The 19,315-nt window shown below is 40.5% G+C and overlaps 1 protein-coding gene across 4 annotated transcripts in view; it reads left to right on the top strand.

Annotated features, from left to right (window-relative positions):
- Positions 1 to 19,315, top strand: part of KIF16B (kinesin family member 16B) — a gene marked incomplete at its 3' end in the record, with an annotated part of 439,094 nt that overhangs the window by 208,180 nt on the left and 211,599 nt on the right. For 3 of the 4 annotated variants that reach the window (XM_080683869.1, XM_080683868.1, XM_080683867.1), the window contains 2 exons: positions 401 to 497; positions 1,753 to 1,803. In XM_080683869.1, coding sequence (XP_080539995.1) covers positions 401 to 497; positions 1,753 to 1,803 — 148 coding nt within the window. Of the gene's footprint in view, positions 1 to 400; positions 498 to 1,752; positions 1,804 to 4,560; positions 5,242 to 19,315 lie in introns of those variants that run through there. The other variant, XM_080683870.1, reaches the window with a different exon arrangement.

Below are 19,315 nucleotides of genomic sequence, written 5' to 3'. Positions count from 1 at the left end.
CAGAAACAGGTGTCTGTGATTCTCCCCTACCTTGTAGCAGGGGTTCCAAAGGAAATCCCTGAGAGAGTTGGATGGGATCACTCAGTCATCCTCCCATTCTCAAGATTCTGTTACCCAGTCAGTTCTCTCTCATTTGGAGAAAACACAATAGTGAACACATGGCTCTAGATTTCTTAGAAAGTAGAAAAATGTTTAAGGTCCAGCGTTGTTATATTTGGCATTTAAAATTAGAAAGTTTGCCCTGTCAGCATGGCTCAGTGGTTGAACATAGACCTATGAGTTGCAGGCTCTCTCCCCAGTGGGTTTCCTGTTTCCTGTTATTAAGGGCATAGTAAAAACAGTATCTCAAATGCTCTGTGTGGTTAGAAGTATTCAAGTACCCCTGTCTCCCTGTTCCCAGGGTCAGTGCTTACATTGAAGAGGAAGTCCAAAGGCGTCTTCAGGATTTGCATCGTGTGATTTGCAATGACAACAGTGTATCTGCAGACATGGCAAAGGTGAGCTGAGGGAACCAAAGTAATGCAGTCATGCATTTTTAAGACAAGCTTTCAATAAGTTATTGGTGGTGGTGGTGGGATCTTTTGTTACTGTTTCTCAGTGAGAAAATTGAGATGCAAATGTTCTAGAAAAATTAAATATTGGGTGGAGCCTAATAGTTTACAAATAGTATGAGTTCAAAATAAGTTTATTTATTTTAAAGTTTTGAATTTCTGGAGGAAATTCTTAAGTGAATATAAAGTTTCCTAAAATGTTTTATTTACTTTGTTTGATTTATAGTAAGTCTACATATAACATTTTTCTATTTTCTCCAAAAATAAAACCAATTTCACCTGAAACTAATACAAAATAATATTGAATGTAAACTGTAATTGAAAAAAATTTTAAATAAAAATAAATACAACCAATTTCTCTAAGTATTTAATTTGCTTGATGAATATTTCAGGCAGAAAAAAATTTGCCTTTGAGAAAATACATATTTGCAACTTGATTTTTATAAACATATAAGCATTGCATTTCTATCATGCAGCTTTAAGAATTGTCCTAAGGAAAACTGTAGGTATTTCTCTCTTTCCGCGTCCAGTGCAGCTAGAGAGCGGGTCCAGTTCCTGAGTAGGGGTGGCTGGGGATTGAGAAATAAAAGAAAGAGACAAGACACAGAGATAGAAGGAAAAAGCTGGGACTGGGTGGGACCACCATCCTCTTCTGTTGGAGAGACAGGGACAGGGACCCAAAGCCAATCCAGGGAATTTATTTTATATCCCAAGTACCAGGAAGTTTCACCAAAAGGTCAAGACAAAAGGAGATTATTTACATTCTTGAGTAGGCCCTGAGCATTCCTGGTGCTAGGCTGGATTTAGATATCAAAACCACTTCAAGCTGACAACACCCTTGCCCTTTTGGCAAGGCGTGTTCCCAGGTCATGGCTTTGCCTGTCGCCTTGGGTTCAGCTGACAGTAATTAAAGAGTGCCCATGTGCCTTCCTAGGCCCTGCTACAGAAAACCTTGCTTTTAGTATTATTCTTAGACATTTAAGATTCAGAATAAATGGTTCAGTTCTCTTACAGGCAGATGGATCGATAGAGTCATGTTTACCATGGAATATAAATTCTATAGAAAGATTGTCATTGTTGAATAGCAAGTATGTTTCTTTAGAATTTTGTTCCCATAAATATTTCTAATCAAATCAGGTTTTTTTTCTCTTCTATGAACACACTATAATTTAATATAGAGGACTTTTCCTTTTCTTTTCAGAATAATGAGAAACTTCACAATGGTACCATTCAACGTAAGCTAAAATATGAGGTAGGTAATGATTTTTCAGATTGATATGGTTACCTTAAATTATGGCATGCTCATGTGATTAAATTTTCTTAATGTTTAGTTGCATAATTAGAACTTTGAAGTCGCAGTGAGATTAATGGCTAATAGGGAAGGCAAGCTATTCTATGGACTCAAAATTAAATGGACTCCTGCAGATTCAAAACTGCTTTGACTTTTTTTGAGTGGCATGTAGCTGTGGTGGAGGCGCTTTGCCTAGTTTTTCATTGGCAACAGTATCCTTTCTCTTGGTTTGCATTTGAAAGGCAGATTTATATAACCAGAATCATATATGGTGTTTAGAAATGAAACTGAGTACTTCTCAATATTTTAAAATCCTGCTTACTTTATAGACTGAGTTGGCAGTAGTACAAAGGAAATAACTCTTTGTTGATTAGCTTATTTCACTATTCGATTGTCAAACCCAGGTTTATTGGGCATACGATTTCTAAGGGCTTACTTGTATTTTTCTCCACTGAGAGTGTTGTCCTTCCCATACATTCCTAAAGAAAGCGCGCGCGCACACACACACACAAAAAAAAACTGCTAGGTGATATAAATCTTACAGATGGTGTTTCTAAATCACTGAACAGAGAGTGAGAGGTGGAAGCATAGGTGTTCCACAGTAGGCTTAACTGACTTTGGCCACTGACATGTTCTCCTTCCAATCATCCAGTCATGGCATTATTTTCCTCTGGACATCCATCTCTTTAGCCGATAACCTGGTGAAGAGCAGGCTGTTGCCTTTCATTTCTTTGTATCCATAGTGGCTGGCCTTTGACAAGGCTGGTGTGTAAATATGGTAATAGCAATCTAACTAGGTAGATAAATTTAAGGAATCTTATAAAATGAACCAAGAGGCAAGAGAAGTAGGGTTCAGGTTGGAATACCTGTCAATTTATTTGGCCTTGCTGTCGTATTTTCATTAAGTATGCCCTCATTTTGAACATATGGTCATGGACTCATTTGTACAACTAAATTTGACCTTTTGAAAACTGACCCAAATGACTTAGGATTTATTTTACAGTGAATGAAATATTAGACCAGGAAATGGATACTGTAGATCAATTCCATACAAGGTACTTCTGTAAAATTACTCATCAATTTATTAGAGATATAATATGGAAATTGATGTTCTATATGTGAATCCAATCATGTATTTTTAAATCATGTCTTAATCAATATGAATGGCTTAGGCTTTTGATTTAACCTCTGAATCAATCCACACAATGAAACCAATGACTGCCAGAATCTTCATGTGCAAAAGAATCACGAAGGTTGCTACCACATCCCCATTTCAACTGTTTTTGACATATTGAACAGAAAGAGTATCTTGCCCCGCTGCTGCCCAAAGATGTCACTGACCCTTGCACCAGAAAGGAGAGGAGGGAGGTGGATCAGAACAACCACCAGAGTGATCCCATGACTTGGAGCATCTCAGACTCTACAATTTTCTCTTCAGCATCAGGAGAGAGAATCCACCACCCAAGGGATCAGCCCTCAGCACCTGAGGTGCTGCAGAACAGTGATTGCAAATCTAGTTGTCTTACAGGTGGTTGTCAAACAAAAGATTTCAGTCTATCTAAAATCTCTCTTCTTAATGAAAACAACACCAGCAATGCACAACATTTTCAGGTTAAATCAGAAAATTTCAGTGAGTTGATGACTCATAAAGATGAACAGAGCTTGGAAATTGAATCCAGCTGGACTTTGCTGCAACATACATGCCGAGAAGTGTCTATAAATAGTGGGAACAAACAGTCTAGGCAAAGCAAGTTACTCTATTGTGTCTTCTCTAAAAGTGTTTCTAGTGAGGAGAGTGTATCTGCCAGCATTTTTCAGAGTTCACCAGCCTCAAAGTTGTGTGGTGAGCAGCACACTGAGGAAGAGTTAGCTTCTAAAAAAGTTAGCCCTCCAGACTCACCGATAAATATCAGGACAGAAGGAAACAGTAGATTGGGATATTTTTACCACAGGTTCTCCAACCTTTATAAAGGTACTAGCAGTCACCTGCTACAGGCTGGCACAAAGGTTATCAGCCAAGCCAGGCACATGGGGAGCCTGTGGGACCCCAGTGGGCTCACCTCCCAAGTAACAACATACATCAGAAGACTGCCATTGGTGAAGCACTTACCCCAGCACATGCCCTTGACGTCACACTGGGTATCATCAGAATCTCATTCTCTTCCTGCAGAAGATCAGGTTGGCAGCAGCACCAGCGAGAAGGCAGGGGCCGTCAGGCCATCAGGGAGCGTGGGTCCTTACAGAGTGCCAGGCCTCACAGCCACAGAGGTACCAGGTTCCTCTCCAGGCTCAGTTGTCCGCCTGGAATCTGAAGAAGCTGGAAGGATCTCTGCATTTAAGCAGACCCTTGTGCAATTCCCAGATCAACTGCTGAAACTTCAAGAGTGCCCTTTAAAAGACTTTCTCAAGCATGTGGCTTGTTTCCTACCAGGACTTTTGGTCGACATGCATGAAGTCAGAGGCATTTACTGGCTTGCTGTTGCTAACTGCACAGAACCTGACCCCCAGCCAGGGTGTTTGCTCCTGCTTCCTTCAACTTTATATGCTTTAGTCCTGACAGACACCCACCTGGGCTCCATGGGCATTTTTCATGCTCTATCTCTCTCAGGTCTACGGGAGATTCAAATTGGCTTTGGTGGGCAGAGCATTCGATTCCTGGGCTCTGCAGAGAGTCTCCTGCTTACTGTATTTAGTTACAACAAAAACCTCTGTCAACAAATATGCCGTGACCTTCTGTGTGTCCTGATGCCTGAGTCTGACGCCACTGCCTGCTCAAGTCACCCTTTGCTCCAGCAAGATCTGGTCCAGCTTTCTCTTGATTGGAAAGCAGAAATTTCTGATTTAGTTTTGTCAAATGGAGTTTGGTTGTCATCCAAATTCCAGAATACCATGGTTGACATGATTTACTTTCTCCATGGAAATATGGAAGTCAACATCCCCTCTCTGGCAGAGGTTCAGTTACTGCTCTACACAACAGTCAGAGTTGAAGATGATTCTGGCCTAGACCAGTGTCAGTCACTGGTCCTTCTGAACACCCACATAGCCCTTATGAAGGAAGATCGAGTTTTCTATCCACACGTTAGGTCTCTAAACACACCTCCTCCACGAACACAATTTGATGTCACCAGATTTCGTGCTTTAAGTGAATTCAGGTGCATCGTTGTTCCAGAGAAGCGAACATTACCAGCAGTCCAACTTGTCTTCTTTCATAAGCTGAAACTTCCATCAGATTCAAGAAAGAGTCTGTCTGAGCACTCTCAAGACACCCAGGATGTCCCGCTGTTCACCAGCCCATTTTGTCTTCAGGGCAGTCGGCATGTGGCCCCTGAGGTCTGGGATCTGACCCTCAACTCTCAGGATGAGGCTCTGTGGCTGATCTCACATTTGACAAGGCTCTAGGGAGGAGAATGTGAAAAACTCTGCATGTTCTTTGAGATCTATTAAGAACATAATTAAAGCAGTCAGGGACTATGAAGGGTTCAGTAGCTAACTGCTTTGAAACTGGAAAAATGCAGACTTCTAAGATGAAAGATGCAAACATATTAAATATCTACAATAAAATAAAAATAGATCTTAGCATACCAATAAAATATCCTTATCACTTCCTTGCTTCATTTTCTTGAACCTGTAAATGTGGGTCTGCCTCATTATTTGTGAGGTGATTAAAGTATTTCAGATTGTGTTTGGCTTCATGTGAACTTATAGTATGGTGGTGTGGAGTGGGTCTTTGCCTGCTGGATTCTGTCAGACTAATTTGTGCTGCCTGAAAAAGTGCCCAATCTGCCAGTGGCCTTCATGGACATCCTCTGTTTTAGCTGTGATTAGGACAGCTCTATAACAGAGCACATTGGTCATACGTCAAGCTTTCCGAAGGACCCAAGGATTTCAAATGCCCTCCTTTCACTATAATAGGTAGAATGAAGATGCTACAAGTGCCCTGCAGTATCTTTACTCAGTTAATTTCCTTTTTCTCCTTTCAGTCTTTGTGACTATTCCTTTCCAACCTTCGTGGTTTCAGCCCCTTACCTGTTGGTTTATCTTTGACTACCTCCCCTTATGCAATATGCCCCCACATACCAATCCTTTCTCTGAGCCCTTGTATTTCTGTCCTAGAAAGGCTCTCATCTCTAAGTCTTTTCCTAACAGCTTATTTATGCCATCTTATCAGATATAGAGTCACCTCAGAAGGCATTAAACACTTCTCCCTGGCTGCCCTCCCTCTTGCGTCTCATCTAACCCATCATTCATGACCTCTGGCTAAGTGTTGTGCTGACCTGAGCCAGTTTGTTTGCTGGCCTCCCTTCTGACCTGAATTCATGCCCAGGTTGGCCTTAGATAGATCTCTCTCCTCACCAAGTTGTCAGTTGTCCTCCTCGTAGAGGCTTAAAACTAGCCTCTTCAAAATCCTCCTCTCCTCAGTTTGACCCTTTTTTATCCACCTCCATTTAACATTTCAATAAGGAATCAGGTTGCATGTTTTGTGTCTATTTTTTATGTCATCTGATCCTGGGTTACTCTGCCAGTGTGCTTCTGTTTCTCAGCTATGTGTGTTCTACTAAATTACTGAGTCTTAGAAAGGAGGTTGATGTCTTAATTGCTCCATCCACTCTGATTCCCCTTCCAGCAAGGATCATGCCACGCTGATGTAGCTACTCATCAAATGATGTATATAGTTGAGCAAGTCAGCTATTCCATTAAGCCTTTCATTTCACCCCTGGCATGGTGGGGTTATTTTCTGCTCTGGTCAGACCTTTGGATAATGGTCATTGATAATGTTGTAGCACACCCCCTCTTTATTTCTCTTCCTAATTGAACATGTGGACAGTATCAAAGCATCACCCATCCAGAAACTTACCATCTCCCTTTGGTGAAGAAATGTAGAGACTTCCTCTTTCTAGCATCAGAGCTAACAACAAGCTACTTGTCTACATTTTCCTTATTAATTTTCCTCTATCCAGGTGTGGGGAAGTGAACAGGAAAAGGCAAGAAACTGGAGAGTGCATGAGGATCCACACACTGGTGGCTACAGCCCTGTTTGCGGTGTGGCCAAGTGGAGGCTTTTTGAGACAATAAATTCAATTGTTTTTAGGTAAAGCCTGTTTTTGTCATGCCCACAACTTCCCACCACCACACACACAGACACTTGTACAAACACTATTGCCATATACATGAAGACTTTTAAATCTATGACGAGCACATCATGAAAATTAGTTTGTCACATTCTTGACTGGTAGATCTTCTACCATGGAAAAATATCAAAAATAAACCATGATAGAGGAGTCTAATATGACGGCAGTCAGTACCAGAGTGAGGGTTAGAGTGTGAGTGGGTGAGCATGTGTGAGGGAGCGTATGTGTGCTTGTGAGTGTGGTGGGCATCTGTCTGGTGGTGGGGGAACTTGGGGCAGGCAGTTTGTGTGTTCCTGGCTGGGGAGCCATTGGCTGCTGCTGTGTGCTACTCAGCTGGACACTTCTCCTGCTTGAGATTGGATAATGAGCCATTTTGGAGGATCTTCAGGGTCCTCCTTGGGAAGAAGTTGGGAGAATGGCCATGATCCAGTGCACTGAGGTCACTGTCCAGTGTACCCAGCCCCACCACTGCAACTAGGCACTCCCTGCTCTGCCACCGCTACATGGAATCCCCAGACACCAGTACCCACACTGGGGAATCACCAGGAAAGGACCTAAATGAAATGGAGGCAAACAGTTTTTCAGATATAGAGTTCACAGTAATGTTTACTAGTATAAGTACCCTCAAACAACTTACTGATAATTACAATGATCTTAATGAGCACTACAAGGAACTTAGTGGGAACTACATCAGCATGAAACAATCAGGTGATGAGGGTCTTGGGGGAGGGGGCGGAGTACAGGAGCAGGCTGGAAGAGGTTAATTGGGGAAAAAGGATGACTTATGTAATACTTTCAACAATTAAAATTAAAAGGGAAAAATAAAATGATTTAAAAATTTAGAAACCATGACTAAGAACCAATCAGAATTGAAGAATGGCAGCTAAATTAAAGAATACCCAGGAAGGAATCAACAATAGATTAAAAAAATCTGAAGGCTGAATCAACAAATTAGAATACAAGATAGAAAAGAAACATCAGTCAGAGCAGCAATTAGGAAAAAGAAGTATAAAGCGTGAGGATGGTTTAAGGGAGCTTTAGGACGACATGAAATGTAAGAATATCCACATCATAGGATAACCAGAAGGAGAAGAACCTGAACAAGTAATAGAGAACTGTTTGAAGAAGTAATAAATGAAAACTCCCCTAACCTGGTGAAGGAAAAAGTCACACAAGTTCAGGAAACACAGGGAGTCCCAATCAAGATGAACCCCAAAGACCTATACTTAGACACATCATAATTAAAATGGTAAATGTTAAAAACAAAGAAAGAATCTTAAAGGCAACAAGAGAGAGGCAGAAAGTTACATACAAGGGAGCTCCCATTAGACTACCAGCTGATTTTTTTTAGTAGAAACACTTCAAGCCAGAAGGCAGTGGCATGAAGTATGCAAAGTAATGAAAAGAAAAGGATTGAATCCAAGACTACTCTATCCAGCAAAGGTATCTTTTAAAATTAAAGATAAAATAAAGAGCTTCCCAGACCAAATAAATAAATGCTAACGGAGTACATTACCACCAAACAGGCATTGCAAAAACTACGAAAGGGACTAGGCTAAGAAGAAGAAAATAAGAGAGAGAGAGACGAACAAAGGTATAAAAAAAAAAATGGTAACAAGTAAGTACCTATCAGTAATAACCTTAAATGTAAATGGACTTAATGCTCCAATCAAAAGACACATTGTAGCTGAATATATAAGAAAACATAACCCATGTACACTAAGTGGCCAAATTATTATGATCTCTGAATGCATAATAATCTGGCCACTCAGTATATACATACATACATATATATATATATATATATATATATATATATATTTATCTTAGAGGCTCGGTGCATGAATTCGTGCATGGGTGGGGTTCAGCCAGCCTGGCCAGGGGAAGGGGACATGGGCGATTGGCCAGCCTGCCTACTGGTCGAACTCCTGGTCGAGGGGACAATTTGCATATTAGCCTTTAATTATATGGGATATACACTGAGTGGCCAGATTATTATGCATTCAGTGTATATCCTGGGGAATCACCAGGGAAGGACCTAAATGAAATGGAGGCAAGAATTTTTTTCCATCCCTTCATTTTTAGTCTGTATCTTTTGTTCTAAGGTGACTCTCTGGTATACAATCGTATCTAATAAAAGAGTAATATGCAAATTGACCGTACCTCTGCTACAACCAGCCACACCCACCAGCCAGTCAGGAGTGAGTATGCAAATTAACCCAACCAAGATGGCTGCGGCCACGGAGCGAGCAGGAGGCTTGGGTTTCCCCGGTAAAGGAGGAAGTCAAGCTTTCCACACATCCTGGCCGGCCTAGGCCTCCACTCAAGGCTACAAAGTTTCAATTATAGAAGATAAATAAATCCCAACAAAAATGGCAGCAGCCACGGAGCTGGAGAGAGCAGGAGGCTTGAGTTGCCCCCGGTGATGGAGGAAGCCAAGCTTTCTGCACACCCTGGCTGGCCTAGGCCTCCACTCAAGGCTACAAAGTTCCAATTATAGAAGATAAATAAATCCCAACAAAAATGGCTGTGGCCACTGAGCAAGCAGGAGGCTTGGCTCCACTCAAGGCTACAAAGTTTCAATTATAGAAGATAAATAAATCCCAGATACCAGGGCCTCTGCTTGGGTCTCTGGGGGGCATGCCCGACCTGCAAGCCACCACAGGCCCCTCACCCAGACCGCCCCACGCCCCAAGGGAACCCCCACCCTGATCTGGGACACCCTTCAGGGCAAACCAGCTGGCCCCCACCCATGCACCAGGCCTCTAGCCTATCTAATAAAAGAGTAATATGCAAATTGACCATCACTCCAACACACAAGATGGCAGCCCCCATGTGGTCAAAGATGGCCACCACAAGATGACCAGCAGGGGAAGGCAGTTGGGAGGAACCAGGTCTGCAAGGGAGGGCAGTTGTGGGTGATCAGGCCAGCAGGGAAGGGCAGTTGGGAGGGACCAGGCCTGCAAGGGAGGGCAGTTGGGGGCAATCAAGCCTGCAGGGGAGGGCAGTTAGGGGTGACCAGGCCTGCAGGGGAGCAGTTAGGCATCAATCAGGCTGGCAGGGGAGTGGTTAGGGGGTGATCAGGCTGGCAGGCAGAAGCAGTTAGGGACAGTCAGGAAGCCAGGCAGGCAAGCAGTTGGGAGCCAGCAGTCCAGGATTGTGAGAGGGATATCCAACTGCCCATTTAGGCCCTACTGGGATCGGGCCTAAACGGGTAGTTGGACATCCCTTGAGGGGTCCCAGATTAGAGAGGGTGCAGGCTGGGCTGAGGGACACCGCCCCCTCCCCCATGCACAAATTTCATGCACCAGGCCTCTAGTGTGTGTGTGTGTGTGTGTGTGTGTGTGTATATATATATATATATATATATATATATATATATATATATATATATATATATATATATTGTCTACCAGAGAGTCACCTTAGAACAAAAGATAAAGATACAGACTAAAAATGAAGGGATGGAAAAAAACATTCCTTGCAAATAGAAATGAAAAAATGGTAATACTCAATTGGTATTGCTCAGTGGTTGAGCATTAATCTATGAACCAGGATATCATGGTTTGATTCCTGGTCAGGGTAAAACCTGTGTTGTGGGCACAATACCCAGTAGGGGATGAGAATGAGGCAGCTAGTCAATGATTCTCATCATTAATGTTCCTATCACTCCCTTTCCTTCCCTCTCTCTGAAACCAGTAAAAATATATTTTAAAAATAATAAAGAAAAAGCTGAAGTAGCAATACGCATATCTGACAAAATAGACTTAAAAATAAAAGCCAAAACAAGGTACAAAATAAGCCTTAACAAATTCAAGAAAAGTTAAGTCATGTCAAGCATCCTCTTAGATTGCAATGGCATGAAACTAGAAATCAACTACAATTAAAAAAAAACACACAAATTTGCCCTAGTTAGCATGGCTCAGTGGTTAGAGCATCAGCCTGTGCACCAAAGGGTTGCATGGTCAATTCCCAAGCACATACCTGGATTGCAGGTCCGATGCTCCCAGTCAGGGTGTGTGCGGGAGGCAACCAATCAATGTGTCTCTCTCCCATGGATGTTTCTTTTTATCCTCCCCCCTTCCTTCTGCTCTCTAACATCAGTGGGAAAAATATCCTCACTCCTCAGGTGAGGATTAAAGAATAATAATAAAGAAGAAAAAAACCTCAAAAACATAAACAAATGGAGGCTAAATAGCATGTTATTAAAAAACGAATTGGATTACCAATGAGATCAATGAAGAAATCAAAAAGTTTTTGTAAACAAATAAAAATGATCTCACAACAACCCAAAATATATGGAACACAGTGAAATCAATCCTGAAAGGGAAGTTCATAGCATTACAGGCCTACCTCAAGAAACATGAAAAAAACTCAAATAAAATAGCTAACCCAGGGGTGGGCAAACTTTTTGACTTGAGGGCCACAATGGGTTCTTAAACTGGACCGGAGGGCCGGAACAAAAGCATGGATGGAGTGTTTGTGTGAACTAATATAAATTCAAAGTAAAGGAGTGGAGGGGAGAGCAAGAGAACCCTCTGCTCTTTCGGCTCTGTGGGCCGGATAGAACAGCCGAATGGGCCGGATCTGGCCCGCGGGTTGTAGTTTACCCACGGCTGCTAACCCTACAACTAAAAGAATTAGAAAGTGAATAACAAGAAATTCCAAGAATTAGTAGAAGGAAGGAAATAATAAAGGTGAGAGCAGAAATATATGACATAGAGACTAAGAAAACAACAACAATAAGATCAATGAAACCAAGAGCTGGTTCTTTGAAAATATAAACAAGATTGATGAACCCCTAGCCAGACTCATCAAGAAACAAAGAGCACCCAAATAAATCAGAAATGAAAGAAGTGAAGTAACAACTGACACCACAGAAATTCAAAGGATTGTAACAAAATACTATGAACAATTATATGCCAACAAGTTGGACAAAATGGACAAATTCCTAGAAAAATATCTTCCAGAAGTCAATCAGGAAGAATCAGATAAACTTAATAGATTGATAACAACTAATGAAATTGAAATTGTAATAAAAATAACTCCCAGCAAACAGAAGTCCTGAACCAGGTGGCTTCACAGGGAAGTTTTACCAAACATTCAAAGAAGAACTAACACCTATCCTCCTCAGTCTATTCCAAAAATCCAAGAGGAAGGAAGACTTCCAAGCTCTTTTTATGAGGCCAGCATTATACTAATTCCAAAACAAGATAAGGACACTACAAAGAGAATTACAGGCTAATATCCCGATGAATATAGGTGCTAAAACCCTCAACAAAATATTAGCAATTTGGATTCAGCAATACATTAAAAAGATTATAAAGTGGGACTTATTCCAGGATGCAAGGCTGGTACAATATTCACAAATTGATAACTGTGATACACCACATAAACAAAATGAAGAACAAAAATCACATGATCATATCAATAGACATAGAAAAAACATTCTACAAAAATCTAACAACCTTTTTTTTTTTTTTAATAAAAACTCTCAGAATTGTGGGAATAGAGGGATCATACCTCAACATAATAAAGACAACATATGACAAACCTTCAGCCAACAACATACTCAATGGGCAAAAACTAAAAGCCTTTCCCTTAAGAAGAGGAATTAGACAGGAGTGTCTGCTTTCATCACTCTTATTCAACATAGTACTGGAAGTCTTAGCTACAGTAATCAGACAGGAAGAAAAAATAAAAGACATGCAAATTGTAAAGGAGGAAGTAAAACTGTCATTATTCGCAGATGACATGATATTGTATGTAGAAAAGCCTAAATACTCCACCAAAAAACAACTAAATTTAATAAATGAATTCAGCACAGTAGCAGGATACAAAATTAATATCCAGAAATCAATATACCAGTAATGATCTCTCAGAAAGAGAAACTTAAAAAAAAAAAAAATCGCATTTACCATTGCAACAGGAAAAATAAGATGCCTTGGAATAAGCTTAACCAAGGAGATAAAAGATGTGTATTCTGAAAACTACAGTATACTGAATAAGTAAATAGAGGAAGATACAAAGGAAGAATATACCATGTTCATGGATTGGAAGAATTAACATCATTAAAGTCCCTACTACCTAAAGCAATCTGTAGATTCAATGCAACCCCTATTAAAATACCAATGGAATATTTCACAGATCTAGAACAAACACTCCAAAAATTTATATGGAACAAAAAAAGACCCCAAATATCTGCAGCAATATTAAGAAAGAAGAATACAGCTATTCGTATAAAGAACTCATACAGAAGTAAGCTTAACAAAAGACAAATAACCCAATTAAAAAACGGGCAAAGGACCTGAATAGGCAATTCTCCAAAGAGACCATACAGTTGGCCAATAGACATACGAAAAAATACTCAACATCACTGATCATCTGAGAGATGCAAATTAAAACTACAATGAGGTATTACCTCACACCTCACAGAATGGCTACCATCAACAAACAACAGGTGCTAGCAAGGATATGGAGAAAAAGAAACCCTAGTACACTCCTGGTGGGAATATAGATTGTGTAGCACTATGGAAAACAGTATGGAATTTTCTCAAAAAATAAAAAATGGAACTATCATTTGACCCAGTGATCCCACTTCTAGGAATATATCCTAGGAAGCCTGAAACACCAGCCAGAATATATGCACTCCTATGTTCATAGCAGTATTATTTATTATAGCTAAGATCTGGAAACAGCTCAAATGGCCATTAGTAGACCAATGGATAAAAAAGCCATGGTACATGTACACAATGGAATACCATGCAGCAATAAAAAAAACCGATTTCTTACCATTTTGACACCGTGGATGGACCTGGAGAGTATTATGCTGAGTAAAATAAGCATCAGCGAAAGAAAAATATCACATGATCTCACTTGTAGGTAGAATCTAATGAAGATAATAAAGTGACCAATAAAATAGATCCAGAGACATGGAAGCATAGAACAAAATGATATATCCAAGAGGGGATTTAGGGGCTGGGAAAGACTGGCAGAGATTAACCAAAGAACATATATATATCTATACTAATAAAAGGGTAATATGCTAATTAGACTGGGTGGATCAGCCATCTTTCGGACGTCCAACTTCCTTCCGGACAAAGCCATGGTGGTAGGGGCTGAGGCAGAGGCAGTTAGGGGTGATCATGCTGTCAGAGGAGAGCAGTTAGGGGCAAGATCAGGCTGGCAGGGGAGGGCAGTTGGGGGCAAGATCAGGCTGGCAGGGGAGGGCAGTTGGGGGTGAACTGGCCTGCAGGGGAGGGCAGTTGGGGGTGACCAGGCCTGTAGGGGAGGGCAGTTGGGGGGCAACCAGGCTGGCAGGGGAGGGCCAATGGGGCGACCAGGCCAGCAGGGGAGGGCAGTTGGGGGCATTAGGCAGGCAGGCAGGTGAGTGGTTAGTTGCCAGTGGTCCTGGATTGCGAGAGGGATGTCCGACTGCCGGTTTAGTCTAAACCGGCAGTCGGACATCCCTCAAGGGGTCCCAGATTGGAGAGGGTGCAGGCCAGGCTGAAGGACACCTGCCCCATGCACGAATTTCATGCACTGGGCCTCTAGTATGCATAACCAATGGATACCCAAAATAGTATAGTGAAGGCCTTGGTTAGGGGAGATGCTGGGAAGAGGGGAGTATAGGAGGGGAGAAATTGGGATTCATCTGCAGTACTGTCAACAATAACATACAATTTTAAAAACATGATAGTCTTCTAATATCTTAATAATATATCTCCTAATTTATTTTCATAATTTTTTACTTTTTTCAGCTAATATATTTTGCACTACCTTTTTAAAAAATTGTCCATTGAGTATTTTCTTTTCATGATCACAAAAAGCAGAAAGTAGAATTTAAGATTCCAGCACAGGGATGCTATGGTTGGAAAGGAAACAATACATAGGTAGTACAAAATTTTAACAAGGAGTGATAAATATTAAGCAGGCTTCATAAGTTAAAAAGCATAATTCTATTGTGTGATAAGTTATGTTTTTTAATATTATCCATACATGGAGCTTGCAGCAAATATAAGCATTGCATAAAAATCATTTTATTCATTATAACTTTCCAGTCTGCTTTATGATCTAAGTAGGTCACAATGAGGATTACATTTGGAGCTCACCACATAAAAGAAGTAACCTCCGGCATTCAAATTTCACATGTCACTTCTCTCACCTAAGCACACTTTTTACTTTGAGATCAAATATGACTTTTGATATAAGAATTCTATTTACTGTCCATGAAGTAAGTGGTAAGGTTGTCATACTTCCTGTAGCAGCCAGGGGAGTAGTGTCTGTGCCATTATCCACTGTGGCTTCCATCCTAGCAGCCCCCTTTGGCTCCACTGGTTCATTCCTCAGGAGTTCTGAGCCCATGGCACTGTTGTAGAGGAGCAGGTATGAGAGTCTCAGTATCCAGCTTAATGTGACATCTCAATTGTAATGAGTTCCTGCATCAGGAAAGAAAAAAGGTTCATACATATTTTATGTGGTATTTGGCATTGTTATAATATAGGCATAAACATTTACATTGTGGCTTACTAATGCATCCTTCATAAAACCCCTTTGAATACTTCTGAAACAAGTAATTTCATCTGAATTTGATTAAAATCCATTTTGCTCACAATCCCTGTTTTGCAAGCTTGTGGTGAGTGGATGAATTTATTTAGACTTTGTTGAAAAACATTTCAAACAGCTTGTCTCCTTCTCATTACTTAAAACAATGTATGTGCATCCTTTGAAGAGAATACTTATGTCTTCCAGCATAAGTATTTTAATTATGGTAATTTTTGTTTACATTCTCTTTCCTACATGATGTAATGTTTTGAATGATAAATAGATTAGACCACTTTTATTAATGCTTCTTTGATAGTCAAGCAGTCTCACTGGTAGACCAATTTTTTTTTTTTAATATATATATTTTATTGATATTTCACAGAGAGGAAGGGAGAGGGATAGAGAGCTAGAAACATCGATGAGAGAGAAACATCGATCAGCTGCCTCCTGCACACCTCCCACTGGGGATGTGCCCGCAACCAAGGTACATGCCCTTGACCGGAATCGAACCCGGGACCTTTCAGTCCGCAGGCCGACGCTCTATCCACTGAGCCAAACCGGTTTCGGCTGGTAGACCAATTTTTAACGTTTTAATTTTAATTTACTTATAGAGCCTGCCTATGCATCTTGGACAGTTCTGTATCATTCTTTAAAATATATTTTGTAACAGATGTCACATCAGTCAGCTATTGCCAAATAACAAATAGCCCCCAAATTGTAGTGACATACAAAAAAAGCCCTTTTATTTCTCATGATTGGTTTACAAATAGGTTGAGGTGGCTCTGTTGTAAGCTACAAGTCATCTGTAGTCAGCTAAAGTTGATCTGCTCCACATTCTCATTGTCGGGTCTATGTTGAAGGGGCAGTGTCTATCATGATGATGACAGAAGCAGAAAAGGGCAATCATGCCTCATGTCTTCTAATGCCACATTGGCTAACACAAGTCACATGACTGAGTCCAAAGTCAAGGAGAGGGCAATACACTCCATCTACCAAGTAGCCATGGCATGACTAAGGCTATATATACTACTACTATAAAAGAGAGAAGAATTGGGACCAATAATTCAATTGACCACATACATATTATGTCAAGATTCCCAAGGCTATTAAGGATAAAGTTCAGATAAAACTTTGGGACTTTTTCCTAACAGAAAATAGTCAGTCATAGTCAGAACATATGCTATAGGACATTTCAAGTTACTTAGTTCAACTTGCTTTCCAATTCAGTCTTTACTTGACATGGCCATGGTTGGGCTAATCACTACCTACCTCTGAAACAGTTTATTCTTTGGGAACTGATCTCATTGTTGGACCATTCATTCCATAATTCTTATTGTGATCTCCATATTCAGAGTCTATCTGTCCATGGCACTCATCTATAGCAGAGCAGAACAAGTCTGTTCCACAATCTTTATTATATCACAGCCCATCAAAGAACAGTTATCTTATGTCCTAAAATTCTTTATCTCCAATGCGCTTCAGTCCCTCTCCTGTTTCTTGCAAAACAGTTTCCAAACCACCACCATCCAGTCTCTTGTTGCTTGCACCCTGGTAATTTTGTAAAGCCTTTATAAGAAATGGAACTGAAAAATCCAGTGGATGGGAAGGAAAGTGATTCATTGTGAACCATTCCTTGTGCCTTTTAAAGAAAGACATCTGGTTAAAATATTTTGTTGCTGAAGATGCAGTGGATTATAATGATAATAATCTCAAGCATCCTTTGTATTGTGGTTTACAGTGTACAGTTCTGTCTCAAGCATTGTTCCTGGGAGCCCATGATGATTCTCCTGGGATGGAGGAATTGCCATTGTTGATCTCCATTTTATGTTTGGGAATTTTAATATCACTTGACTGAGAATTAGAACTCAGACCCAGATCTTCTCTAGAATATATATATATTCTTTCCGCAATGCCAGAGTCACCTTCTAGTCATGGTTATTCTTGACTTTGGGTAAATTTTTAAATTGATTTTTTAAAATAAAAGTGACTGTAGTAGGGATGAGTATTTGGAAGAATTGTTGATTCTTTCTGACTTGAAAGTTTTTTCCTTGGAATTTCTAGACATTAAAAATTATTCTTTTTATGAGTTTGCGGGGTTTTGTTTGTTTTTCCAAGAATTGCCTTACAACTTTCTTTATATTTCCACTAGAGGCCCAGTACACGAAATTCATGCAGGGGGTGGTATCCCTCAGCCCGGCCTGCACCCTCTCCAATCTGGGACCCCTCGGGGGATGTCTGACTGACGGTTTAGGGGCATTAACTCCAGCCATTAGGAAAATCACACAGAATGTCCTTGACATACAAACAGTGTGGTTTTATGAGTTGTTTTAATAACAGTGGTCATTCCTTTAAATAATATCTGCTTACATACAATACAGCTGGTACTATGTGAATTCAGAATGTTAATATCAGAAAATCATAGAAGGTTATAGTGGAAATAACCTAGAATTGTCTAGTTCCCTTTTCAAACATTTTGAATGCTTTTTGTCCTAAGAAGCTTAACCAACTTTTGAGGCAACCCATTTTCTGTGAAAGGACTGGGGGACTCCGTGGGCACTGAGAGGACTAGGCACTGCCATCTTGTGACAGCATGACAGTCAATTTGCATATTCCCTCATTATTAGATAGGATTCTTTCCTTGCATGGATTTCAGTTCCTCCTCCTCCTCCTCCTTTTTCTTCTTCTTCTTCTTCTTCTCCTTCTTCTCCTCCTCCTCCTCCTCCTCCTCCTCCTCCTCCTCCTCCTCCTCCTCCTCCTCCTCCTCCTCCCCCTCCTCCTCCTCCTCCTTCTTCTTCTTCTTCTTCTTCTTCTTCTCTGCATTGTTAAATCTTATGGAAGAAAAATAGTGTGACTATTGTATATATAATCTTGTACAGTCAGTGTTGTTTCTTAACTAGAAGGTTAAAGAGTATGCTCTTCAGGAACCTGATTAAGAGAATCCCCGCTCCCCACTTTCATTTCTTCTGGACCTTAAACTTCAGCACAGTTTGAATCAAAACAAGGTATCAGCAAAAACCAGTGAATGAAAATGAGTGGTTCTTTTCATGGTTAATGAAAGACATTGTAAAACTTGATTTTCCCTGCTAGGGGGTTGTAAACTACCTACTAGTATAATCATGTTTGGTAATGAGAACCACATAGCAATTGTCACCATGTTCTCAGTCATTCTAGACCAGCCGTGGGCAAACTACGGCCCGCGGGCCGGATCCGGCCCGTTCGGCTGTTCTATCCGGCCCGCAGAGCCGAAAGAGCGGAGGGTTCTCTTGCTCTCCCCTCCGCTCCTTTACTTTGAATTTATATTAGTTCACACAAACACTCCATCCATGCTTTTGTTCCGGCCTCCGGTCCAGTTTAAGAACCCATTGTGGCCCTCGAGTCAAAAAGTTTGCCCACCCCTGTTCTAGACCCATTATTTAATTATATGTTAAATCATCCATTTAATGATGAGTTATCTGGAAACAATGACCATCAAATTAACTAGTCTTTGGTGATCTAGAGAAAGATGGCAACATTTTTAATAATTTCAAATGGAAACATTCATCAGATAGCCAGAATTTCTAAGTCCTGAAACAGTGTTGATCATTCCATGTCTATATGGATGGACTAATCTATTCTGGTAAGTGTCATGGATTAGAAATGTTAGCCAACCCTTTTGTATTTACCCAAAGGCCACTAGGATAAATAAGATATTCCACAAGTGTCTGTCTAGCATGATATCATTTTCTGATTATTTTATCCTTAAAGATGTATATCAGAATTAAAGAAATACTCATTTGAAAACCCTTACTTCTATTTCCACA

Source organism: Plecotus auritus, assembly GCF_963455305.1.
Source record: "Plecotus auritus genome assembly, chromosome: 8".
NCBI classification, from domain to species: domain Eukaryota; kingdom Metazoa; phylum Chordata; class Mammalia; order Chiroptera; family Vespertilionidae; genus Plecotus; species Plecotus auritus.
The sequence above is the reverse complement of the archived record's forward strand: the minus strand, read 5'-3'. Positions and strand labels throughout refer to the sequence as shown.